General features: G+C 41.7%; 1 protein-coding gene across 4 annotated transcripts; it reads left to right on the top strand.

Moving 5' to 3' along the window:
- Positions 1-918: 918 nt before the first annotated feature.
- On the top strand, positions 919-22,400 carry Swip-1 (EF-hand domain-containing protein D2 homolog Swip-1). Of its 4 annotated transcripts, none has more exons than XM_045737497.2 (4): positions 919-1,082; positions 1,972-2,121; positions 17,934-18,188; positions 21,031-22,400. In XM_045737497.2, exons 2-4 carry the CDS (start codon positions 2,080-2,082, stop codon positions 21,241-21,243), a joined length of 510 nt encoding a protein of 169 aa, XP_045593453.1. In that variant the 5' UTR covers positions 919-1,082; positions 1,972-2,079; the 3' UTR covers positions 21,244-22,400. The 4 variants fall into 4 exon arrangements, with proteins under 4 accessions (XP_045593453.1, XP_045593452.1, XP_045593454.1 ...); XM_045737496.2 differs by lacking the exon at positions 919-1,082 and adding an exon at positions 1,372-1,644; XM_045737498.2 differs by lacking the exon at positions 919-1,082 and adding an exon at positions 1,390-1,435.
- The last annotated feature ends 4,489 nt before the right edge of the window (positions 22,401-26,889 follow it).

Below are 26,889 nucleotides of genomic sequence, written 5' to 3'. Positions count from 1 at the left end.
CAATTTTTTTGTATATACGTTAGTTTAGTTCATTTATTATGCACCCCATACCCATCTTGTGGGCGGTAGTGGAAAGGGTTACAAAGGCACATAATGGGCTCAGGGACTGAACCCCACAATTCATTTAGCTAAGCAAGTTACAATCATGATGAGTGTATATCAATAATCTTTCACAGCACAATTGGTTCAAGAACTGGACTAGAATAGTTTCTAAATCGAGCAGTTTGCATCTGTGGCCGACCAATTACATATTCACCCATCATGCACCACACTGCCGTCCAGTAGGTCGGAGTGGAGAGTTTAGTCACCTGTATGAACTACCAAGGTACCTTGAGGTAAGCAAACACTCGATATTTGCTTAAGATTTCTGGTAGTTCATCACCTGCGTTGTTTTGATGTTTTAAGGAAAAGGAAGTGATAATGGGCCGGATTGACCATTAAGGGACTTGAATACTGAACTGGGTCCGAGTATGGTGACATTAATTAATTTTTTTTATTAATTTCAAATGTTATTTAGGATGAAGTAGCCTAGTATTGTTGGTATTCGATAATAGTGTCAACATTAGGCTATCAGTAAACATTACGGTGCGAGGGAACAATTATGTACACTAACAATCTTCACATATTCAAAGTAACATCTCCTTTAATGATGACTAATGCAATTATCGTAGAGTATCTGCGATATTTTGCATAGAACAGGGCCTTGTAAACTGTTATGATATGTATATATAAATGCAGTTTCAAATATTACGTCATTAAAATATCAAACCATCCTAAAAAATGTATAGATAAAAATTGCCTGGCGTTAGATATATAATGCTAATCCACAGGGAGTGGGGAAGCTAAAGGTCATCAGGGCTATGACGTCACCGCCGACCCCACACTAAGAGCGTAGTTGCCATTGGGTACTTTTATGGGTGTGTAGCCAACCACTGAGCGCTCCTGACGTGAAAACCATTAGTTTATGTGAAAATAGGTAGCAAGTTTCGTTGATAACGTTGTTTAATGAGATTACTACCGAATTTGACACTGTTTATACTGCAACTTGAGTCTGATGACCAAGCTGAGCGACTAGTTTACAGGTTAGTTGATCACTGGTTCCCAAATACAAGTACTAGGCTTGGTATGGCTTTACTGTGATAAATTATCCACATGACATATTGTAAAGCAGACGGGGGGAGTATTTTGTTGACGTGACTGTGCAAAAAATATAGTACAGTCTTAGGACTGAAGGGGAAAGTGAGGCTATCGCAGGTTTAAGTTCATTCAGTTATATTGTGGGTGAGAGTGGCAGGGGCAGGAGGGAGACGCCTGCGCAGTAAGTGTCCGGTGTGGGGGGGAGGGGGGTATTTCCCGTCATGTACTAGAGCGGGCAGGATATGTCAGTAGTCACATATCACTTGTCCAGCGAGGGAGCAGCGTCCGGCAACCGCAGGTACACTACAGAAGGGTCACTGATAAGCGATACCGCGGCCTCTGGGAGCGGGAGTAGCGAGAGCGCCAGTCAGTTGCTGGTGGTTTGTGGTGGTGAGAGGCCGCTGTGCTAGAGATCGACCGCAGCTGCGACTGCTGCTGCTGCTGCTGCTGGGATATCGACGGGTCAATGTGTCAGCTGGAGGAGAGCGGGAGTCTCCCAGTATTCAGGTGAGGCGAGAGATTAGTAGCCCACCATGTGACACGCCTTGACTAGATGTGCCTGCTGCCAGTGTTAAAGTCACTCTCAAGGCAACCTGTGATATAAAGGCTAGGGACCCTCTGAACTTTCTCTGCCAGTAACACACTCCTCCCCGGTGATACTATACCACATCCCTGACCGGGACCCCACCCATGGCCTTCCCCATGACTCCTTGAACCCCCCATTCTAAAGCTTTTTAGAAATGGTGCGAATTTTAACCCCATAGATGGATTAAGATTCGTGTGTGTCGCATGTCTGGCCTCTCTACTCTCTAACACTCTCTATCTCCCACCCAGTGTGTGATCAGCTAGCCTCACCGACGTCCACTGTCACCTAGACTACTGGCCCCCTTAAACATTGAAGGACACTTTGTATTGTGCTTGTGTGATTAAACAGTCGTCACCATGGGAGATGTCAAGCTCGTCACTTTGCTGGACATTGCTAAGGTAAGGACACTATTCAGTTTTGATGCTCTCGTGGCCAGACAGGTGGAAGGGATCATCTGACGAGGTTACCGGGGCCGTGTGGCTATAGTGGACATCCCTTGGCCGGGATTGTTGGGTGGGTGGGGTAGGGGGTGACCTGAGGCTAGAGAACATCCCTTGTATGGGTTAATGGGGAGGGGGGGGGGGTTTACCTGAGGTTAGATTAGACATCTCTTGCATGGATTACCGCTGTGACCTGTAAATAATCCTTTGACCGCGCCATCCTGTTTAGCTGTGTTCTTGGCCTCGTTCTTTCAATGTACGTGGAAAGCATACTAATAAGTTTAGTATATACACCATATGTGTTAATCATGGTATATTTTGTGCACACGATTGTCTGTTTCGTTTTATAATATACGTAAAAAGTTGCCATTTACCGATTCCATTAAATTACACCATAATTATATTATTGCCGAATTATAGTAATTGAGAATCCTGGATATCGTTTTAAACTGGTTCTCCCGATGGTGACCCACATGTGTAGACCAAGTGAGTGTTAAACAAGCTGGCCTTGACGCTGCCTTAAAGCCGATCTCTCCATACCCAAAAACGCCCTTGAACACCTGGGTTGTCAAGGCATAGTGTGGCGTCACAGTCCTCACGTGATTTACCACTTAGTGTGTGTGAGGAAATCCTTCCTCCCCCCCCCCTCCCAATTCCCCCACCATGTAAGGTATCCCCACTGATGTAGTTGTTTCTATCTCCAGCCTTCACGTGCTTCACTGGACTGAGATTTGGTCACCATCCACTAATGACTGCAGCTGATTAGTGTTCTCATTCCTTTAGCCTCTCGTTAGCATTAAGGAGAATGGTATTATAGTTGTTGAGTATTTGCAGAGAACATTAATATCATTTACGTTGCAGTGACCTTAGATACTATCATTGGAAGGCCAGATTTGTTTGGACACACTGTAACTGACAGAAGGCCGTATTTACTCTAGTTCTTTGGAATTTGATTTAAATCGCTTGTATAAACTGTGTATTATATACATTGCAGTGACTACTAGTATCTTGCGTTCCGAGAGATTACATTGCATTTTAAATGTTACAAGGCATATTTATTAAGTGGTAAAAATATGTAAAAGTAAACGTCCAAGGAAATTTATTAAAAGGTCTCGGTACAGACTAAAATGGTGATACTAAACTAAATTCAGTTGTGCGTCTTTATCCAGGTAGGACCTTTTATACCACCCAGGCACGCCCTTACTGACACACACACACACACGACCCCGTTCCCCCCCCCCCCCCCTTGACACATGGGACTGTGCTTCACCCCCCCCCCCTACTTGGTACACGGGACTGCTTCACCTCCCCCCCACTTGACACATGGGACTGTGCTTTACCCCCCCCCCCACTTGATAAACGGGACTGCTTCACCCCCCCCCCCCTTGACACAAGATTGTGCTTCATCCCCTTCTCCCACTTGGCACACGGGATTAGGCTTCATCCCCCTCCCCCACTTGGCACACGGGATTGTGCCTCACCCCCCCCCCCCACTTGGCTGTGCTTCACCTCCCACTTGACACGCTGGAATGTGCTTCAACTCCCCCACTTTGCACACGGGACTGTGCTTCACTTCCCCCCCCCCCTACTTGACATTCAGGACTGTTTCACTCCCCCCCTCACTTTTCACACAGGACTGCTTTACTAAGTCCTGTGTGGCACACAGGACTCTGCTTCACCCCTCCTCACTTTACACATGACTGTGCTTCACCCCCTTCACTTGGAGGACTGTGCCTCCCTCTCCCAGCCTCAGGCATCCTCGGCCTACAAACACGATTCACCCATTCTTTATTACCAAATTGTGTAATACATGTACAGAAACTTGTCGGGAGGGGGAAAAGTGTTTGTATTTTTAAGAATTTCCCAAAATTATTTGCACAGTTAGGGTACGGGATTAGCCTAATGAATATTTCACATTTGTATAGTCGGATACGCAGGTACATGTTTGGTCTATCCTTTGTGAAATGTTACATATATATGAACGGGGGAGGCAGTATGTGCACCTGTCTTAAATGCAATCCGTCATTCACAAATTATTGTATCTCTAGCGAATGTGGCTGGAATGTACATAATAAAGACTTGCAATCCCCCGCTCTCCCATAAAGCAAGTTTTATATAGTTTTGTCATCCAGTCCTCTTAAATGGGAGTACTTGTAGCAACTATTTTATCACATACACAAATGTACTGTTGGACACGGAAAAAGCTCAAGTTTTGTACTATTGAATTACCCCAAATGGCATTTAAATAGAGAAGTAACTAATGGATCTAATATAACGTAGCACTTCTAGGCCTAATATAGTAATTATGTGGCAATCTAAGCCTATGAATGTTTTAAGATTCATTTTTGGCTCTGTTTTCATGCCCTCTACAAAATTAATAACAAGTGAACATTGTTGGCTGCAACAGTCCATTTTTGTACGTTGAGCAAAATTGTTGCTATACCTATTATCATTTTTGGAATGGGTTGACTTTTGAGGTCCAAGAAAGAAGGCAACAATAAAACTCGTATTTTCTTAGGCCTATTTTTGTATATATACAAAACCTAAGATTGCGTTAAGCCTTGAATTGATTTAGGCCTAGGACATGTTTGGTTTATTGCTTTTAAATATAGCAATAAAGATTTACTGCCCGTTGGTATTCTAATAGTATAAAGCGTGGACTTTATTTTTGTGTAACGGTTCATGTCTTGTACATTCCTTCCATAGTAGCTATATATAATGCATATCATATTGGGAGGCTCGGATGTTTAATGGCTACAAGCTCGAAGGAGCATGTAGATGAGAAATCTGAATATTCTACGCCATCTCTCGACAAAAGTGTAGGCTGTACACAGTTACGTGCTGGATGGTCGTAAACCCGCGAGGAGCCAGCCTCGTGGAACTTTCGCGTGAGACACAGACTTGCAGATGTTAACGAGAGCATATTTATAACTGCTTGGTTCAATTTTGACAGAATGTAGACCATGTCATGTGTGTGCGCGCGCCCGAATTTTCTACAGGTAAAAGCGGAACAACCCAAACTCGTTATCCAGTGGGTGTTATTTTTTTGGGATAATATACATGTGACACCGTAACTGGAGCACGAAATAGTTGTCAAGAAAATCACGTTATGTTCATTGGATTGTTGCAACTCTGGGATTTCATTTCTCGGCCAAATGTAAACATGAATAAAGAAAACATAACGACATTCTAGTTGGTGAAAACTAGCACAGACAGCCAGGTTCATCTCGTATCAGGAAAGATCTGGTCAGTCGCGCAGCCCAGTCTCAAGAAGAGTTGAAGTAGTTGTGCCTAACAAGAGTCCTACAAACCTAGGCAATGCACCTAATTTGAGACCATTGTGTCAGTCTGAAGAGGCATAAATATTACTATGCTTTTAATTCCACCAATGGTCGATTTTTTTTGACACCGGTAGATTACGCCCACGAATTAACCCGCCACTTACAAATTACGTAGCTTTTCGGTCGTATGCGCTGCGGTCAAATAGCGACGTAACTTCGGAATGGAAATTTATTTTCCAATTCAATTTTGGATTTTTTTGTTCCAAAAACATCAACTTAAGGGGGTCCTCTGGTAGGTTAAGAGGGCAGGAAGTTCTCCTAAGGTTTCAAAACATCAGTGAAAACATTTAATTGAAAGTTTCCTCTCCTAACCGAACAAGCTAAGCCAAAGGACCCAAAACGGAACAGTACGTCACTTTCGTGAGCCGATTTCATTTTGAATTACGTCGATGTTTAGCCTGAGTGTGTATACGAGCAAAAAGCGACGTAGTTTGTAAGAGGACGGGTTCTTGAGCCGGGTGACTCTAGCAGGCTTGTAGTATTTTTCCTTGCAAATTTATGTAAATATTATCTTTATATTGTATATTATTTAATAAAGAAAAAAACGCGGGTTTGGCTTCCACGATTTCTAAGAGTGAATGACACTCTGGAAAGCTTCACGCCTGGTGTCTTGTGATGTACATAATTTTGGCGCTCCTGCTTTCTCTTGTACATGGGATGACCTGTATCTTGGCCGTGCCGTTTTATGGTGAAGTGTGACCGCTTGTCACGCTGGTTTATGGTTTTGTGAGTGACTAATATACGAGTTTGTTATGCATGGCATGTGGAGTCGTGCATTATAATAACTTTTCGGGCCATGTTGCCTCTGGTATCTAGCTCATCCTTGCCATGACGGTTTTTCTTAACTAGAACATAACTGGTCTGAGTTTCTGAATCAAAGCGGTGAATCTGATATTGAAGCGGCGAATGGCTGTTAGCCTGTGTTTGACTTACGGCCTAATTTTGAATTATAGGTATCCTAGAGTATTTTTTGTTAAGAGTATGTTAAGCAAATTACCACGGCCAAATATCATTGAGGCATATTAAAATCTACGCTTGTACAGTAAAAGTTCACTAACCAACAACATAGCGAGCAATGCAGATTAACGTTACAGCGTAATGCCTGCAGTTTACATTTTTTGTACTCTGAAAAATCAGTTAGCCCAAGATAAATCAAAATCAGGTTAACAAATCCCGTGATGCAATAGGCTTCTTCAGTCCCAGCATCCGAGCCGCGCCAGCCGCTCCTCCAAGGTAAACATTGTGGTGGATCAAGTGTCGAGCGTTTAAAATCTTAATCAAGGACTGTGGTGGCTATATAAAGGCGTCCGAATTGAGGTTCTTTAATTACACTGAACCACCTAAATTTGAAGGCTGGTGCTCAGAGTTTCTAGATTAAATGAGTCGAGTGTAAGTACGGGTTGAGAGGAGGCGTTGTGTATTATGGCAGATTCAAAGATAATTTAAAGTAGTGTCAACTTTTGATTATTTGATGTGCAAAATATTTTGCGGCTCTTTCCATACAAATTTGTACAAAACACACAATTTGTAGCTGGGAAGTACGGGACTGGTGAAAACGCCAGTGTCTGGCATCCTGTTCAACCTTATGTTACAATAATATTTCTCTCGGTTTTCAATCCTCCGATCATCCAAGTGATTGGGAAACATTCCTTCCCCCCGTCCCATCCCAAATCCTTATCCTGAGCACTTCCCAGTGATGTATAGTCGCAATGGCTTGGCGCTTTATCCTGATGGTTACCTTCCCTTCCCTCGGGCAGTCGCCCCCATACTTCCTGGTTAGGGACACCGTGGACCATCCAGTCTTGTCTGTACTCTAATCTTTCCGTCAGCAATTATATCGCGCTCACATTGTCTGCCGAACGCATCCATGTACTGGTACGTAGGGAGGTTTTGGGTTTGCTTTTCTGGCATATTCGTCCGTTTCTTCGTTCTCCCGTCGCGCCGGTGTTAATGGTTGTTGCAGGAAAACCCAGGTGGGCGGGAACTGCAATATTGATTCACCTACATTTTCTGTCTGTGTGTATGAGGGTGGTGGGTGCTTCCTCCCCACCCCTCCTACCCTGCCCACCTCGTCTGTCATCATATTTACCAGTCTGTCACCCCTCCCCCCCCCCTCTCTGTCATAAATATTTAGTAGTGGATTCTGGCTCAGTAATCATAGTCTCACTACTGCATGGAAAAGGGTGGCAGATATCAGAAGACATCTATACCATAAAGGGATAAAACTACAGAAATCGGGAGGAAAAAGTGTGTATATAATTCCAACACTCGCACCCACGCGCGCAGACGAGGTAACATCAGCATCATATGGAAATCTAGGCAAATAATGAAATGGAATGAAATTTTAAAATAAATAAATACTTTCAAGACTGTACAGCCTTTGTAGTGGCTGTTACTGAAACACTGTAGCACTTGCATAGAACTCGTACCTCGTGACGTACAAAAGCAAATGTGGGGAAAAGTGTAGACGGTTAAAGGAATTGAATCTCTACCTTAGAGTAGAAGAAAGGCATGATCACATTAAAATTACCGAGGGGAAATAGACAAGGTGGCAAAGAGTACTCTTTAAATTGCTTGGATAGAACAAAGATAAAGGCGCAAGTCAATCTCTAAGAAATGTAAGGAAAATATATTCTGGTCAACAAGTGGAAGAGCAGGAATGTTCACATAAAGCGCAAGTACAAGACTAAACATCCCCTCACTGTTAGTTAAGAGCTCGACTATAGCCCGTGCTACATGGACATTTCGTTTTGAGTAGCTAAATTTAAAACAACAAGAAATATCACTGTTACTACTGGCCTTAGGTCGTGTTAGGCCAATACTGCCGTTGTAGTAGTCTTATGTTGTGTTCACACGGCCTCGGCCTCGTCCCGCACAGTTTTCTAATTTGTCGTTGTCGGATTCGGCTACTCCAAACAAAAAGTTCCAAGTAGCACGAGTTATGGTGAGCCCGTAGTGGACTTACCAGTCACAGGAGCGGGGCTGTAACACTCTAATTTGTCTTCTGGGATTATATTTCTTGTGATTTGAGTAAGGGTCTTCAGACTTCCTCAAACTAATAATGTAATTTATCAATCTTCTCATCTCTATAGATATACTGTACTTTAAACCAGTTACCCAGAGAGGGGAAAGAACACTACAGTAGGTCAACTGGTCAATCTTAGGTGTACGCAGCTGATTGCTTTTGTATGCCTTCTTTGCCTTGGTTGTTTCAGATCCTGTTTTTTTTTTTATAAGTTCTTTAGAATGTTTATAAAGTTCGTTCTTATTCAGTAGCATAACCCATGTGCTCCTAACTGATGCAGTTCCCTCCCTTGAAGAAATGCATTATAGATTTTGTAGGTTTTCAAATAAACTTAAATTTTTTAGATCCTTTTCATTGAATGCTAAAGCGAAGTCGGCCAGAATTGCATTGGAGCTCGATGCAATTTAATTTATATGGTAGGTGGTGTTAAATTATAGTTTCTTCCAGATAATATTTCTTGAATATATTGTTCTCACAACCTTGTATACAGTACTCCCTGGGTTTGTGACCTTTTATTTATTTGTTCCATTGTCGTTGCATCATCAGTACATGCTCTTATACTGGCATTGAACGATCCAAACTATTCAGTCACATTAGATAATGTTAATCCTTGGTACTCTGACTCGATATTCACTTGTCCTGGTCCCGTCATTGATATTCATGTGCCTGTCTGGTCACTCTAGCCCTTCTAACTGGGACTTTCACTATGCACGTACTCTCGGGAGAGAGGTGGAAAGTGGGTGTAATTTTGTATCAACTGGTATTAGCCTGGTGTGAGCAGGCAGGCAGTGAAAAAATAAGGAACAATGTGGAGGCGTTTATAACAAGTGGAAGTGGGAGGTGTCCACTACACACACATGGGAAGGATATAATGCTACTCCAGTGGATTGAGAGTAAATTCATTTCTTAATCACTTCCTAAAAAAATTCCCCACTCTCCCGAACCACTACCCACCAAAACATATACTATCGAAAGACTTCAAATCTCCAACATCTGAATCCTGCTATTGACCTCCCCCTTCCTTCCTGGACAGTAAAGACCATTCAATCCGAAATACTAGTAGTGACGTGTTCCTAATATAACTCCTAGTGGCAACCCCCCCTTCCCCCCAAAAAAAATAAGAGGCTAGAAATAGCTTCCAGGTGGCGTTGTGGTCATGAGTGGCCAGCTTCTTGGCCCGCTCATATCTAGTTACCTCCCCTCAACCTTAATATTCTGAGCCAGCCATCTGCCCCACTTGCTGGGGGAGAGTTGTTACTCAACTCTGATGCATTTCTTTTATCGATCAGTCCTAATAATATTGATAAACTGCAATAATAATTAAGATTTTTTGAATCGCGGCATAATTTTAACAACGAATATGTTTGTTATTGGCAGTGATGTTACTTTTGGTTCTAATGTGCATGTTTAGTATTTAAGATTGTGGGGAGGGAAGAGATTGTCGAAAGTTGATGGTCGTGGGTAGTGGAGGGTGGTGTTAACCTAGCACTGGGGGATTGAGGTTTAGCTGTTGCGTTTTCGTGTAACGGCTGTCTGTTGAATCCTTTATCAAATCTGGCCTTTAAAGTCGTGCATAGCGGCGGATTCTATGACTGAGTACTACTTTAAATCCATTCCATTTGTTGACCACTCGTACCAGTGTACATTTCCCTATTAGTTTGCGTTTCCGGCGAACGTTTACGTCCTTTTGTTCTATTTTCCCACAATTTAGAGGTGACGTGTGTGTATACACACATCACCATTTAGAGGCGTGTGTGTTGTATGTGTGTGTACCTGTGTTGGAGCGGTTTTGGGCAGTGCTGGAGTTAGTCTAGACGTGGCGGGTTTGTACAGACTGGGGGGTGGGGAAGTGATTTTAGCGTTAGTGACTAGACAGACACGGCGCCTGCTTTCATTCAGTGCTGCGAGTACTCCAGAACGTTATTGATCACGGGATCAACGTCCGCACCACTCTTGTTAACGTACACCAATGATTTACTGCCTTGGCAATAAATATACAGAAGCTAATGTGCAATTGGTATCGTCGCCTCCATTACATTAATTTGTCAATAACATCCGTGACTTTGACAGTGCAGGACATATTAAAATAGTGATTCAATACCTTTTACTAGGCTGTTTTTAAGATATTAATCATGGAATGTCATAATTTTTTTTTACTCCCCAGGAGGAGTAAAAATATGAAGGGATGTCATCCTCTATATTTAGAAATTCTTGGGCTGGGTCATGGTTTGAGAATGATCTATGCATTGATCTAGTAACGAATTTGTATCTCTCAATTGCAGATAGATATCTTGTTTCAGCCCGTTTTCTAAACAGACCCAAAAGTGATTCCATGCACCCGCCAAACCCCCTGTTTATGAATGAAAAAAGGTTTACACACGACTCGCAACTGATTTCGTTCAAACACTTCCGGAACAAGTGCTTCACTGATGAATTTTGTTCGAAGCACAATGCTGTAAATGCTTCACCCACGTACTACAAATACAAATAATCGCCAACAGAACCTAAACACCTAACCTAACCTATGCCTATATATGCACAATATGCTAATATATTAATTTCTATTTGGGAAAATTCCCGTTTTGAATGAACAGCATGTAAAAATTTTTAAATGAGTCTGTGGGGTCGACCTCTGGATGTAATGGACTCGAGTCGAGGACGGGTTGCCTGTTTATATTCTTAGTCAACGAACAATAACCTTTTAAGTTGTATTTTATAGCATAAAGTTGACGCTATAAACTTGTCTACTACTCGACGCAACTTGACTATCGCTAAGTGTACTTCCTCTTGGTCTAGTCAGTACAGTCGAGGCCTCTCTACTTGCAGAGTCGGCGTTCGATCCCTGACGGTCCAGGTTTTCGGCTTTTGTATTTTCTCTGCCACGGATGTGGTCACTCATTTACAAAATCCTAACCAGTCGGTTATTGGACAGCGTTCTTTTCGCTGCCTTTGTATCCCTTCAAAACGATATATTCCCACAGGATTAGAGCTTTTCTCTACCAAAGTTGAGTCTCGCTTTAAGTTGTTGCCAACAAAAAAAAATGTAAAATGGAGCAATGTACTCCATATATTTTTTAATGGTACAAGTCCATTAGGTTACTGTACGTTCAAAGTGTAAATAATTCTAAAACAAATGTACATATTGGTCCAAAAACTTGGATAGAAGATGCTTAGAACAAATAATTCCTATAGTTTATTGGGCTTGTTCAGACTATGCTTGAACAATTTCCCCCCATAGTGGTTTCGTATAGATAAGCTCTCGCACGTGTCCGCCAGTCCTCTGTAGTTTCCTCTATTTGGTGTTTTGTGCTCCCAAGTCTGCTCAGATGTATGGCTGACCCATCCTAAGAGATGGGGATTTTTATCATTAACATATTCACTTTCCTGTTCTTGTGATTATCCTCACAGTGCATCCAAAGTTTGTCATTGCAGCCTATTCTGATCAAATGGACCTGTATGACAGACCATCATATGAAATGGGGATTTTTAGTATCGCATAGCTAGCTCTTGACATGCTATAGAGTCTAGGGTAGCTGTATAAATTTACCCAAACGTATCAAAGTTTACTAATATAAAAAAAAGCTGATCAGGTGGTTCTCGAAGAGCAAGTCGGAGGATCCTGTCGAGGTTGGCTGTAAATTAGATTCTTTTAAGTTAGGATCCTACTTTGTCACCTACCGTAAGCAGCGTGAAGGACATTACTAATTTAATATATACTGCATGGCGTAAGAATAATATTTTGTAATCTCATTTAGATTACAAACCTCAACACGCCATTGGATCCAAAAGTCTTTTTGTATTATTAATTTTTCGAAAGCTTCATATGAAATAATGACTTTTGAGATGTAGGTTTGTAGGAACTAGCCAGAAACATCTTGTATCCGTATGTCTGATGGCGTGATATGAATTGATGATGCCGGAGACAGTTGTGAAATCTAGATACTTGGTGCGAAAGTGTAAGCCCTCGATAATCTGCTGTGGGAGATGCTAGTCAGCCTTGTGCAGTACCACCACCACCACAATTGAATCTTGGCTTGAACAATGTTTAAAGTTTATTCCTAGAATTCATAATCGCATTTGCAGCATTCTATTACTGAATGTTTCACTTCACTGGAAGCAGAGGGCGAGTCGCCTTTTATCAGAGAGGCGTCACTTAAACATTAAACATCTACGTTTTATTTATTTTCATGTGTTTTAAAAGAGGCACCGCAGTCAGACGGTTCGGCACGCTTCTTTAAATCTGATTCCTCTGTTCACTTGGCAATAAATTAATACCCTGGAGTTGGGCAACTATTGTGGGGTGGTGCCCTGGGGAGGGTTAGTAGTCATACAAGCCCAACATGTTTTCTGGCTCTCGCAAAATAAAAACAAAAAACGCAATCCTTTTTATTTTGTATATTTAGTGTGAAACCTCAAAAAGTAAGATGGCACTCCGGTGGTTGCCTTGTTCGAGTATTGAAGCGTTAGAGAATTATGACAATGCTGACACTATTGGAAGAATCAATCATTCGCAGAGATTTGATTTGGAATACGTTTCTTAAAAAAACATAAAAGGTTGTAGAGTGGACCAACTCAATCCGTAACTAGCGTGATTTAGGCTTAGGACTATTGAAGCCTATATTTGTTAATTTGCCAATATTACTTTGTGATGTATATATGTAATTCACCTGCTTTAGGCGATTGAAATCTAAGCGAAGGGTACTTGATTAGAGAGATTCATGTGTGGTCACGGAAGAGAAGTGGGTGATGAGTAACAGGGGGGGGGGGGGGCGTAACCGTTGATCGGTGAGTAACTGTTGGTGGTGGTGAGTCACCGTTGAGGAGCCACAGAGACGTCTGGCTGGTTGGTTTTGGTGTTTGGCTCCTGGCCCATCCCTCCAAACACGCACCGAAACTACGACGTTGGTACAACGTCCGAACAAAGTTTTAACACCTAACCAGTTATAACAACCAATATAGCAAGTTGTAACAACGTTCTAATAAGAGGATTGAGAGGTGGGACCAAAGGGGTTGAAACTACTCACGTAAGCTCAACTTGGCGAGTTTTACAGCTTAAAGAGCACAACTGGAACTTGAAAGCAAAGAATTTTACAAAGCACCTGGCACAAAAATCAAAGTGTCCAAAGAGCTGGATGAGGGTTCATGTCGAGTTGTAGACTGATAGGCAAGCACTGACTACACTTGCACACTTATGCGTGCACACGCACTTAAATTCACTTTACTGCTTTTGTCAAGCCACGTCATGATCCCCCAGTTAGTGCATGCATCCTCATGCATCAGATTGTCCCTTGTCCCACTGCAAGGTCTCGACCGCAAAAGAAAATCTCTCATGAATGTGGTTCTGCCATTATTAGACGATATAATTGCCGGTGTGATACCGTAGTTCTCGTTTAGAATATAATTTATTGGTAAGAAAGCTGTTGGGAATATGGTGTGTTGGAAGGGAATTAAAACTAAATGAGTGTAAGGTAATGTAAGGCAACATGTAAACAAGGTTCGTTGAACTTTTGTTTATATGTTGCTATTAAACTTTGGGTGCCGGGGAAATTTACTATAATTTCTTTGGCTTGGTGAGCAGTCAGGGCGCGTGACTGGAGGACCAAGCCCATGTCCTTGGTGCTGTCGGCATGTCTTGGAATATCTAAGTGTGGCCATGCTACAATCGGTGAATAATAATATCTACCGGTTTTGTACGGTTAAGCAAGCGAGTGCTTAACACTTAGTGTTTGTCCTGTTTAATCGCCCCAAAATGAATCTTAATGTGCTGATGAAATAGACGAACACTTTTTCCTACATAAATGTTAGAAGGTTTCACCAGTTTCTTATTGTTAGTATCCTCGCTACTGCGCGAAAGTAGTTAATATATTGAATAACTACGTTTTGTTCCGGATTCTTAGGTAACATGATTGGGTAATATACAAAAATATAACAAAATTAGCAGTAGACAGTTGGTGTATCATAAAGGTATTAATTACAAGACAATCTCTTTACTGGCGCTTCTGCAGTTTTAATACAGAACATCTGTATCACATTAGCGTGGCAATTTGGCGTTGATGTAGCTCTTCTGACATCTGACTTTCACCTCTCATTCGCAGCCTCTTTAACCAGTGGTCTTTTACCGTGGAGCCTCGTCTGGGTAAACTGAAGCAAGGGAACCTCGCTCCACGTTCCATTTGTTTACTAATGGAAATCTCTGCGCTCGTATACGGTCTGGCAAACGGCTATAGAGTACCTGGAAACTAATATGGTAAAGCAAGATAGCAAACTAGTTGATTTGATATTATTTATGTTGCAGAGTTTACATTGCAGTACTACGAAGATTAAACTTTGCATTTGTAATCATTGACTGTATTATGTAGTACTGTGTATTCAAAATAATAGCATTGTTATAGTTCATTTGTTATGCACCTCGTGCCCATCCTGTTGGCGGTAGTGAAAGAGACTAGAGGCACATAATGGGCTCAGGAACTGAACTCTTAACAATTAGCTAAGCAAGTTAATCTTGTTAATTAAGCCAGTTACAAAGATTAATGAATTATTTTATCAACAATGGGTTAGAGATCGACCACGTGTAGTTTATGCTAAGCTACTTGTATATGCGGTGATCCAGATTCATAATTTTATATATGCGGTGATCCAGTTTCATAATTTGACTTGTGCACCCCCCCGCCCCATCCTCATCCAATGGGCGAAGGTAGAAAGATTACAATTACTCGCATTTACTACATAGTTGGCAACTGGGAATATTTAGCAGTTTCTGATAGATCATTTTATCCTCCTCTTCTCGTTATGGTGAGCACGTCCTCTTCAATAGTGCGTCGCATTTTTGACATAAGACCCCTTAGGCTGAAAACTGATGTACTGGAAAAGACAGCAGAGCTCAAAATTGACGCGATGTCCAGTTTTCTATTTGTGGGTCCTCGGTTTGGTTAGGTTCTGGCAATTTAGTTCTGTACCAGAGTTTAATATGACATTGTGAATGCTGGCGAGGACGGGCTGGATCATCGGCCCCACAGCTGCTCACCGCCTTACTAGCTCCTGTAAAAAAAAAAAAAAAAAAAAAAAGAGCATCCCCGATGTCAGTTACACAGTCGTTCCCCCTATAGCAAATTGGCTCCACATACTTTTATTTAATGTTCAATGCTCGCTTCCTCGCACGCTAAAAATACGAAGCGCATTTATAAGGTGTAGTAGTCCCTGATGGCGAGGTTGCCAGGCGGCAGAGATCTGGCTAGACTGTGTGGCGTTTCCATGGTAACATTCTCCCCTCGACGCCCATGGTGGCGATGGCTTGTCTGGTATACTGGTTGTGTAATGAATGATGGAAAGCTTTCGCTAGAGTCCAGGGTGATGGGAAGGGGGATATAAGGAATTATTTAGTGCGTGGATCAGATCGTCGCGAGTTGGAGCCAGATTTAAAACCTGTTCCGGCAATTTAGCTGGTCGGCTGGGTTCATTTTTGTTAATTATCTTGGCCCTGTGTAGGCGTTTCGCGGCTACATTTAAATTTAAAGTTATTTTTTCGTAATTTAACTATTTTTGTACCTGAATCGGTACAAATTTCGCGGCTCAAATCAGTAAGTTTCGCGGCTACGCGAAATGTAGCCGCGTTTCGCGGGTACATTTAAATTTAAAGTTTTGTTCGAATTTAACTTTTTGTACCGTAACGGAAGAAATGTGAACGATTTTGGAGGTTTAACAAAATCAAACCCAATTCAAACATTGGTGGCAATAGCCGTGTTTGGGGAGGTATGACTTGGAAAGTTTTTTTCCTGTCTGGTCTGTGTGTTGTCCCTCAGACAACACTGTGACAATTTCAGCTCCTGAGGGAATTTTCAGGGAAAAGCGCCAAGCCATTACAACTATATAGCACTTGGAAGGGAGTCAGGATAAGGATTTGGGATGGATGGGAGGGAAGGAATGGTGCCCAACCACTTAGACGGTCGGGGATTGATTGCCAACCTGCATGAAGCTCTACTGTAGCTCTACCGTCCAGCTCCTGAGCGACCTTTTTTTTTTTTTTTTTTTTTTTTTAAATTTTGGTGAAATTTAAAGTATTGCATTAGCATAACGTTTAGTCTCGTCAGATGCTTAGGTATATCTGATGGACAAGGCCACCTTACAGAGGGGGGGGGGGACATTTATCTAAATTGATCGGTGCCAACGTATGAAATTAATTAATAATTGTAATAAAATGTGTATTTTATTACAATTATTTATACTATTATTTATACTAAAACATTTCGCATATGCTTATGAAACGCTGCTCAGTGTAATTATATTGAGGGGGTGGGGGGGGGGGTAATTTCAGAATGGGAAAAATTTCAACTCGATTTTCCACACTCTTGCCTTCAGAATGAAACTTTGTATGGGAGATCCTTGGGAGTTTATCACCTACTTGGCCAACCAAACTGTGATAAATTTGAAACCTTTATAAAATGTCACTTTTATAACTTCAGTAGCAGCATATTGTCTCGATATACAGGTATATACAAGCGGACAGCTTTGTGACATTTTTTTTTTTTTTCTTGTACTTGCTTTCACAATTAACTGAATTTTGAAAATTTGTGAACAAAATGTATGCACGCTGCCAGCATAAAAAAAAATGGATAGATCAATTGTCGGCGATAGTACTGGTTTGAACGTTGCATTGAAAATTCGTTTTGAAATAGCACTGTAAATGCCCAGTACAGGGAAATTGTTTTATCTTGCGTAAGAATAGTTTCTAAAGTCCCGGTGGCCTGGAAGGGACACCTAGTCTTGCTGCAGTGTTTTACTCAATGTGTTTTGAACTGGAGCGCGCTCCGACCTTTAACGGCCTTCGCCGTTAATGTTGTTACTGGTTTATTGACCTTTAGATAAGATATGTCCTGTTTGTTCTCCCTTGTGGCTTGACGAACGAGAAACTGTGTTGCCTGGTGGAACAAACTGGTCAATACTGGTGAGGGGTCTTGTAGTACAGTTGGCTTCGTGATCGACTTGCAATTGAATGGGATCCCTTGTTTTATTCCCGGGCCCAACAACTTTTATCCGGCCCGGGAATAAAGCGAGGGATGTTCATCTAGCAACAAATGGGTACCTGGGGTTAGGCAAATGTTATGGAGTTGCATTCCTAGAGGAAGGCCAGTAATAGAGCTTGGAGGGGGATCACGATACAAGCCTGAAGTATACATAGACACAGGCTCTCTGTCCCCCGACGAAATTGGTAAATTAGTTATTATTGCATATTACTTGGAGGCAAGGTATGGTACACGGCCTAATGGATCGTGGGAGCACGTGTATGCGTGTGTGTGTGTGTGTAATATCTGCAAAGGTAAAGGAAGGTAATTAAGAGAACATTTTAAGTTAGCATGTCTATATAGTATATTATATATAAGAAGCTAATCATACTGTTTACTCCTCAGCACCCAGAGTATAGCGAGGACGAGCTGAGCAAGCTGTACCAACTTTTCTGCCGCTATGCTGAGCCTAGCACGAAAAAGGGCACAATCTCCCTAGACAGCTTCAAGAAGTTACTGGAGGCTCTCGAGCTGACGCAGACTCACCTTGTGGCAAAAGAAACTTACGATAAGGCCGCAAAGGATGGGAAAATCTCACTCGAAGAGTTCATGAAGCTCGTCAAGGAGCTGACTGCCAAGACTGGCAAAATAAACTTGGATGTAAGTTTTATAAGCATTATTTACCCATTTGTGTGTGTGTGTGTTTGTGTGCACGTGTTGTGTTTTTACATGGCAAATGCCTTAGTTTAATGTTTTTTTTTCTGTTCAGTAGTTCATATATTCTTAGATAGCTATAAAGGGTACACTTCGAATTAAAAACTGATAGGTGCATTAATGGTCTCTCATTCTCTAAGCACTTAATGGGTGATGGTTTATAAATTGTTTTTTTGCAAGTGGGTGACTTGGTGTCTCCCACTTAGGCTTGGGACCCCTCGTAAGTCACCCACTTCTAAGGCATCCCTTGGCATGCTCTTAAATATCTACCAAAAGTAGGAATTCAGTAAAGAGGCTGACAGTGACACCATCACTATGGGTCGAAGTCCTGTTTTGTCACTATGTTGAAAGGAACTTCAAGTAGCAGTGTATTGTCGCCTACACATCATTGTCCATCCTTCCAAAAAAAAAACCTTGTCTGTGGTTCACATTGTCATAAGTTTCCCTAGATGTCAAAGCCACCTAGCTTGTCCATCTGTCTGCATTTCAGGGATTGGCTGGAGATAAGTGTCACCACTTTTAGATGCTCCTTTGGGCTGGATTTTGCTCGGTGCTGTGAGAGATTGAAACTATATGAACTTAACCGAAGTGTATTTATCCTGCGGGGGCTGGCTCTCCGTCTGCGCTCTATCAGTACTCCGGTGGATATTACCTTAGTTATGGCAGTAAGGCTAATCTGGATCTGTTCCTTTGTGGCACTAGACTCTAACCTTCATGTCTTTTTGCTGCTTTGGCTTTAGTCTTCGCAGCGGGGCAACATTTGCAAATTTTAAAATGATAGCAGATGGCCTCTTTATCTTCACAATGGGAAGGAATGGACGGGGGGGGGCCTCCTTCCTGTGGATATGTATCATTCGGTATGCCACAACTGTTTGTTTACATCAGTTTGGGAACCACAAAATCCTGGTATGTGGTTTCATTCCATTATCACAGTTTTTACTTTGGTTGTTCTGCATCTTGACTGAAACCAGTAGATGATGCTTTGTTGATTGTAATTTTTGCATGCTCTAGTGTTGTCGGTTCTGCCCTCGGCCTTGGTGTCCTTTCCAGGTGTCCCAGGCTGCCACCCACCCCACCATACCAGTCTCCTCGTGCAGGCCAGTGACCGTTAGTGTTGCAAGAGCACTACTAGTGTGGGCTGATCATCTTGTGTGGAGTTTCTAGGCCACGTCAACCAACATGTTTACAGGGAGCATGTTATGGTGCTCATTAATAAACGTCTGCACGCCTCTTGTCAGTAAGAAAATGGTGGTCAGGTGGTATTTGTGGTATTGAGGAAGCAATCTTCTACTCTATCTGTTCCTAGTCTTGTTTTTCTTGCTTAACTTTTTTATTGAAAGATAGCTAGTGTCCAATATCATCACTTCCTATATGGCTGCTCTGACAGAGCTGCTGCTTCTGGGCTTTGGCAGAGCGTTCTCTAGTTCTCCTTTTGTGGAACTTTACAAGGCATTCTTTATGCAGACGACTGAGTCATAATAACGTGGCTGAAGATATGATAACCAAACCACACATCAGAAGACTGAAGAAACGACTGACGTTTCGGTCCGTGCTGGACCGAATTATCCGTCCTGGACCACATAAAGTACCCTTATCAACACAAGACTTGATTATGGCCCCGGACGGACCGAAACATTGTCGTTTCTTTATGTACTGATGTGTGGTCTGGTCATCAAGGCATTCTTTAACACGTCTTTGCCTGTGTGCCATCTGGAGCCCATCTGCTCCCATGATATATGGTTTTAGGTTCTTAGTATTGGTAAGATACAGCTGTCTCAATTTTTGTAAATGCATAGTCTTTCAAGGCTCTTTTGTATATTTCGGTCCTGACTAGAGGCAATCAGGTAGGTGAGCTTCGTGCTCTGTTTTGGCATTATGTTTGTCACTTAGGTTTGGGGATGTGTTTTACAACTTCGACAGGATTCTATTGGCTAAGAAAGTGTGTCGATTTTGTCCGGCCGACTCAATTTTTTCATTTGTGGGTCGGTTCTTGTTTCTTGAAATTTTCATATCACTAGTCACTCTTTCTGAACCCTCGTGTCCTGGTATCCTGTCCTGGTATCCTGTCCTGAAGCGAAGTTCTTCCAGTTGCTGCATAGTGTTATAGCACATTATCCACAGGCTTACCCTAGTGTTCTCCCAATGTTCTGCATAAGATATTTTCGCTTGAAAGTATCCATCTTTATCAAGACGTCATTTTCATTCGCATAGATCCATCGACACGAGTGTTCTGCTCTTGTGGAAATGTGAATATTAAAATGTATTTTAATATTTATTTGAATATTTTAGTGTAAAAGATCATTCAATAATAAATCGGCTTAGACTAATTTTAGTGGTTAAATTTTTTTAATGTTTGTCTTATGCCATCATTTGTACTTGTAATTAATGCTCGTATTAACTAGTGCCAACCTAAATAGTCGTATGCCTTTCATTGACAGGATCAAGGAATATTCAAAATTTCAAATTCAATTATTTTATTCAGGAAAAGTACTGTTCATACATAGATGATTTGCAAACATAAATTTGGATTTATAGATAGAGCTAGTACATAAAATACCTAAAGCCACTAATACACATAGCGTTTCGGGCAATATTGTAAAAATATTGTAAAATATTGAATATTGTAAAATATTGTATTAATATTGTAAAATCTGCAACTACTGACAACTGTTATTGAATCGACTCAATGATTCGGATCGTGCAGTGTTCGGATGTTAATTTTATTATGCAGTTAAACAGTGCATGTGTAATCTTGATATGTGTGTGAGTGATGGTGTTGTTTCTGCAGCTGGTGGTGAAGTTGGCAGCGCAGGAGGAAGTCAACGTCGATGATGTAGGTGTTGGCGGAGCCAAGAGATTCTTCGAAGCCAAGGCTCGAATTCTTGAGGTAGGAGACGCTGCCTACCGAGCCTTTGAAGATAAGAAAAAGGAGGAGGAAGACAAGAAAAAGAGGCAAGAGGAATTCAAGAAGAAAAGGGAGCAGTTCCAGCCTGCTGCATAGAGGAGAATGTCTGATAAGATCACTTGTAATCTGCAGGCTAAAATAATCTGTAGAACTGTAGTAATAATCTGTAGTACTGTAGTAATAAACAGTGACACATTTCATTTTGAAAGAATTCAAATTAAGGTTAAAACAAAAAAAAAAAATTTGAAGGATTCTTCATATTAAATTCTTAGTTTTTATCATCTAGCATTCCAATTGTTTTCAACCTGTTAACTTCTAAATTTGGCTACATCTGGTTAACATGCTGTATAGCCAAAAAAATAGATATGCCTTAAAAAAAAAAAAAAATTGGCTTTACTATCTAGTACAATGATTGTAGTAATTTAAGGTAAAAGTAATATAGGTATATTAATGTTCATTTTTGAATGTTGAGGCGTCTCTTTGACTCTAGGTGTGCGAGCCTGTCGGTGCTACAAAGTAAGCCATTTAGTTATATATATATCAAGAGTAATGGTGAAGTTCACATTTGTCGGACTATATTACAGTATGTTATACAGTATAATATAGATATATATTTAAGCCCATTGTCAATCTTTTAAATTTGGGTATATACAGACAAGCCTTGAGGCACACAATTACAATAAAACTTCAGATTTGGCAGTGTCTTAGTCTTACTTTTAAGTTGCAGGTAACTAATACTTCTTAATAATTGTTACACTTGTTAAGGCATTTGGCCCTTTTCAGCTACCATCACCACTTATCATTCCATAGCAAGTTAGTCATATAAGTATTAGTACATATAACCACCCCCACCTCTTAGCAATAGATTGCACAGCTCTTGCCACATTAAATAACTAACGTTTTAGGTTACCCTGTATGACCGTAGCGCACCCAGGTGTATTAATATGGTGGTATGTTATAATATGGTTGTTCACGGGCTGTAGGAAGTTGTGGTTTTGATTCTCCGTGTGATCTACTTTATGGACCAGAGGAAAGCCTTTCTTCAGTGTGTAAGATATCATTATACAATAGCTGGTAAGATGTGCTACTTTTAAAAGATAACTCGGTAGGGTATACAGTACAGTATGATGTCTAGATTTTTAAGAAAAAGAGTTAAAATCTTTGAGTGGAGTCATATGATAGAATAATTAAAAGTACTTTCGCACTTGCCTGTATCTGCGTGATTTGTGATAAATTGATTCCACTTTGCCTAACATTTTGTTTAATTTGATTAATCCTGTGGTGTTGACAAGAGGTAAAGAGCCTTGTGTGTCTATTTCGGGATTTGTTTTAAGCTTACAAAATAAAATCTGATTTTCGTGAAATGTGAGAAATTCCAAAATCTTTAATAGTAACCCCTGTTAAACATGTACAGGGGATTATATTGAGAGAGAATTCTCATTAAATGTATATTCCTAAGGTCCTGATAATGGAAAACTAGAAATTTATGATTAGATTAGATATTTTTGTTTCCTCCCGCTTCCCCTTTCCTCCCTCCCTCCCTTCTTTATTATGTATGTCCTCGTAAGGACTCTGGCCTGTGTCAGGCAAGGAGATAGTGGTTCTCAGATTTGCTGGGATCAATCGTATGGATACTTTTATAAGTACGCTAGGTTTTCTGTTGTCCACTGGCTGATCATTCTAAATGTTGGGAGTTGAATTTCCGACTTTTGGACGCTGTTAGGATATGTATATATTTTTTAAATAGTATGATTCGTCTACTGTTGCTTGCATGTGCTTTATGTTGGATTGTCTGGTAGTTTCCTCCAGAAGGGATCTGGGGGTCTTCTATACTGATTGGCTGACTTGTTTAGCTAGTCAGCTTGCCTGACACTGGTATTGTGATGCTTGTGCTGGCTTGGCTGAGATTGTCATACAGGCCACATAGCTTCCTGAACGTGGTTGTGAATCGAAGCAGCGGTTTGGCTTGGTCAATGGTTTACCTGGGTTATGACTTTTATTCATCAGAAGTTTCTGCTTTGGGATATAATTATGGGTCTGGGGGAAGCTATGAACTCTATTGGTGCTTTCTCCTGATAATTGTGTAATCCAGGATGTCTACATAGCACTTGGAAAAGATAAAAGGATAAGGACCTGGGGTAGGACGGGGGAAAAAAACGGTGCCCAATCACTTGGACAGTCGGAGATCGAACGCCGACCTGCGTTGTTTGGCATTTAATGTACGAAGAAAGGTGGTCAGACCACAACTTTGACGCCTGGGGGTCACTACACAAGTACGTCATACCACACGAGCCTATTACCCTTTCAAACATTAATTTCATATTAAATCTTAAATTGCCTCATACGAGTCTTCATTGACTAGGTCTACTTCCATAGTCCTCTAATGCCCTTAAAATGCTCATACTTCATTCTTTAGTGCTTATAAAGGTTTCCCTAGGCCACCTACTTCACTAGGATGCTTTTAATAATCAATTCCCTAGGATGCAACACACCAGTTGCTTTAACTCACGGGGTATCCTATTTTTACTGTTGGGTTAACAGAGGCATTAGTGGGGAAGGAAACGTAACTCGAACTGTTCTATCCTGCTCAGGGACTGAACTCTGGTCCCTCGATTATGAGCCAGGGACGTAGACTATTGTGCCACAGAACCCTCCTTTAATAAAAACGTTCATCATGACACGTGCAAATCGATAATCTCTGACTACAGAGTAAACAAGGCAATCTTTGTTTTAGTATTGGATACAACGTCGGTGGCGTTTTCAATACTAAAGGTGATGGGTACATCCTCTGGTACACGCTGGCAGGGTGAGGCAGCACGGTACGCGTCCTGTGCACCCTCTGGTGGTGGAAGCATATACTGTGCAGAGGAACGCTTACTAAGAGAACATACCCTAATGCCAATAAGAACCGAACGTCGCCTAAAAAGCGTAAAACACACCAGTACAGCCAAAAAAAAATGATACGCACTTGTCACTGACTTTGTCGCTGTTGGGGCGCGTCTCTCGCTAGTGTCATAGTTTAGAGCCAAATAACATTCTCGACAATAGGCATTCCCCCATGATGCCGCTGCCCCCTCCCCCCCTCCCCCCCCTCATCGAAAGATACTACCACCCCCACTAGATGCCGGCCCTTAACCCCCCAAAAGGTGGAGAGTTTTTAGAGAGGTCTCTAGCCCATTCCTGTGTTGCTCCACATATCGCGTTTGTGGTGTTCTCCCTCTCCTATGTACAGGAGGGTCGTCAGGACGCGTCAATGGCGCTGTGCGAGGGGCCAGCTGGCTGCCAGCGCATCTGGCGCTGTGCGAGGGGCCAGCTGGCTGCCAGCGCATCTGACGCTGTGCGAGGGGCCAGCTGGCTGCCAGCGCATCTGGCGCTGTGCGAGGGGCCAGCTGGCTGCCAGCGCATCTGACGCTGTGCGAGGGGTCAGCTGGCACTGTGCGAGGGGCCAGTTGGCTGCCGACGCATCTGGCGCTGTGCGAGGGGCCAGCTGGCTGCCAGCGCATCTGACGCTGTGCGAGGGGCCAGCTGGCTGCCAGCGCATCTGGACGCTGTGCGAGAGGCCAGCTGGCTGCCAGGCGCATCTGGCGCTGTGCGAGGGGCCAGCTGTATACCTAATACACATACTTTCACCAGAGATGGTTCTCCTAGAGCCCTAAGCCTCAATCCAACCCGCTGTATGTATGAATGTTTGTGCAAATGACAAATTACATCCAGTAGTATTTTGGGTATTATATATATAGCAACTTGTTAAGCTAGCACAATTGTGTGGATTTATATTATTTAATTTGAAATGTGGGTACTGACATTTTAAACATGACAATGCAAGTTTAACGTTTTTACTGTAGTGAATTTAATATGGGTTACATTTTATATTGGTATATATTAGTTTAGTTGTTTTTTGAAGCTACATTAGATTCTTGATCTGGCAAAAGAATCATAGTTTGTTAATGCGGCACTGTATACTGGGCCTAGAGGTTTTAATTAATGAGAATATAATTGTGTACTGACCTGTAGACAAAACATTCTAATTACAATAATTTTAAGTCCTATCTTAAGAAAGGTCATATAAAACCTTTTTTTATTAGGAGTCTGTTCAAAAATTATTTGCCTTTAACTTTCCATGTCTTGAGTCAATCAATGGGAAGATTGGGGATTGTTTTTTATCTTGTGGTGTGAGTCTACACAGAACAATGTGTATTGCTTCTAGGTTTACCATGTTTAACCCTTACATTGTTCCCCTCGCATATGGTTTTTTTTAAATTTGATGTTACACTATTTTTTAATTATGGAAATAGGTGCGCAGTTAAGGGTTAATGTGCTTCATGGTGTCGATAGCTGGAGTGCATTACTGTACTTATTACTGAAAGTCATTGGGAGTTACTACAAGTATCATGTATTAACGTCATAGAACCCCATACACAGATGCCTTTTTGTTGATGTTTAAGTGAAGGGAATGAGTATAGTGTGGACTGAGTGACAAAATTGTGTGTGTAAAGTAGGTGCTTGTTGAAATTGGTGTAATCCTAGGTATTTTTTTATCATGTTCTATTTGAATTCTATTTGAATGCGTACACACACACACACACACACACACACACAGTGCTCCAATAGCGAACTCTGGAACACCACCATACAAACTGCTAAGGAGGTTGTAATTAACTTCCTGTGGAGCCAGTTTGTCCATTTCCTGGCCTGACAACCTGTCCCTTCCACCATGCTGTCAGCTCTCCTAACATGCTACCTAACTGAACTCTTAGCTAATGCTATCTGTCTTCACAATATCCCAATGGCCCCTCTGGGCCACTCGAACATCAATAGAATCCTCACTGAATTTGATACCTTTGATGACGCTAGCTTTGTGCCTGTAGGTCCTGAGTGAATATTTAGGACCTTTTGTATGTCTCGCGACACATATGGTGGTAGTAAGTCTTCCCGGCTTGGTGTCTTTTGATAAAACTTCACAATACCCAGTTATGCTGCTACTCGTATATTTGTAGTAAAAATTAGTAGATGTATAATGCAACAGTGTGGATGTAACTATGCTTGGTGGTGGTACTTTTGGCTAGTCGAACAATTGTTCTATTGGATCTAATTATAATAGGTTGTCAGTGTTCAATTTAGCATTATAGTTTGCCTCCCCCCTTTTGGGTTGCAAATAATAAGGGTGTTGGTGTAAACACCATAGCAGGAGGTCTAGTCTCTCATGGTTTGTGTTCTCTTGATCATTTGAGTAATGCCTGTTTTCATGCTGAATTAGATCGTGGTGTTGGTCTAGAACTACATTATCTGTAAATTTTGTTGGTCATATTACTTAAATTATTGTTTTTGGACATTCACGCTGTATTGTTGTTGGCCCTTCACACTGCAGTAATACGTTTTGGTAGTTCTCTACACTGCAGTAGGCTGTCTGGTTGTCCCTCCACGCTGCAGTAGGCTGTCTGGTTGTCCCTCCACGCTGCAGTAGGCTGTCTGGTTGTCCCTCCACGCTGCACTAGGCTGTCTGGTTGTCCCTCTACGCTGCAGTCCAGTTGGTCGTCTATATGCTGGCTAGTCTTAGTCTTAGCGATTCATGCCATCATTCATGATTTGTCTTCCAGAGGCTGCTGGTCCCCTCATTTTCACATGTCCAAAAGCATGATAATTTTGGCCAGTAAAGTTAAGTCGTGAATATCTTCAGGCCAGAACTGGCAGATGAATTTGAAAATACAAACGGCAGTTGGCGAATCCATTATTCATATAAAA

Source organism: Procambarus clarkii, chromosome 28 (assembly GCF_040958095.1).
Source record: "Procambarus clarkii isolate CNS0578487 chromosome 28, FALCON_Pclarkii_2.0, whole genome shotgun sequence".
Lineage (NCBI taxonomy): Eukaryota > Metazoa > Arthropoda > Malacostraca > Decapoda > Cambaridae > Procambarus > Procambarus clarkii.
The sequence above is the reverse complement of the archived record's forward strand: the minus strand, read 5'-3'. Positions and strand labels throughout refer to the sequence as shown.

Excerpts from the sequence above, each read along its gene's own strand:
- Swip-1 (XM_045737497.2), top strand. The coding sequence starts at position 2,080 with ATGGGAGATGTCAAGCTCGTCACTTTGCTGGACATTGCTAAG. Across the intron at positions 2,122-17,933 it reads CTTTGCTGGACATTGCTAAG|CACCCAGAGTATAGCGAGGA; the intron begins GTAAGGACACTA and ends TTTACTCCTCAG. Across the intron at positions 18,189-21,030 it reads CTGGCAAAATAAACTTGGAT|CTGGTGGTGAAGTTGGCAGC; the intron begins GTAAGTTTTATA and ends TTGTTTCTGCAG.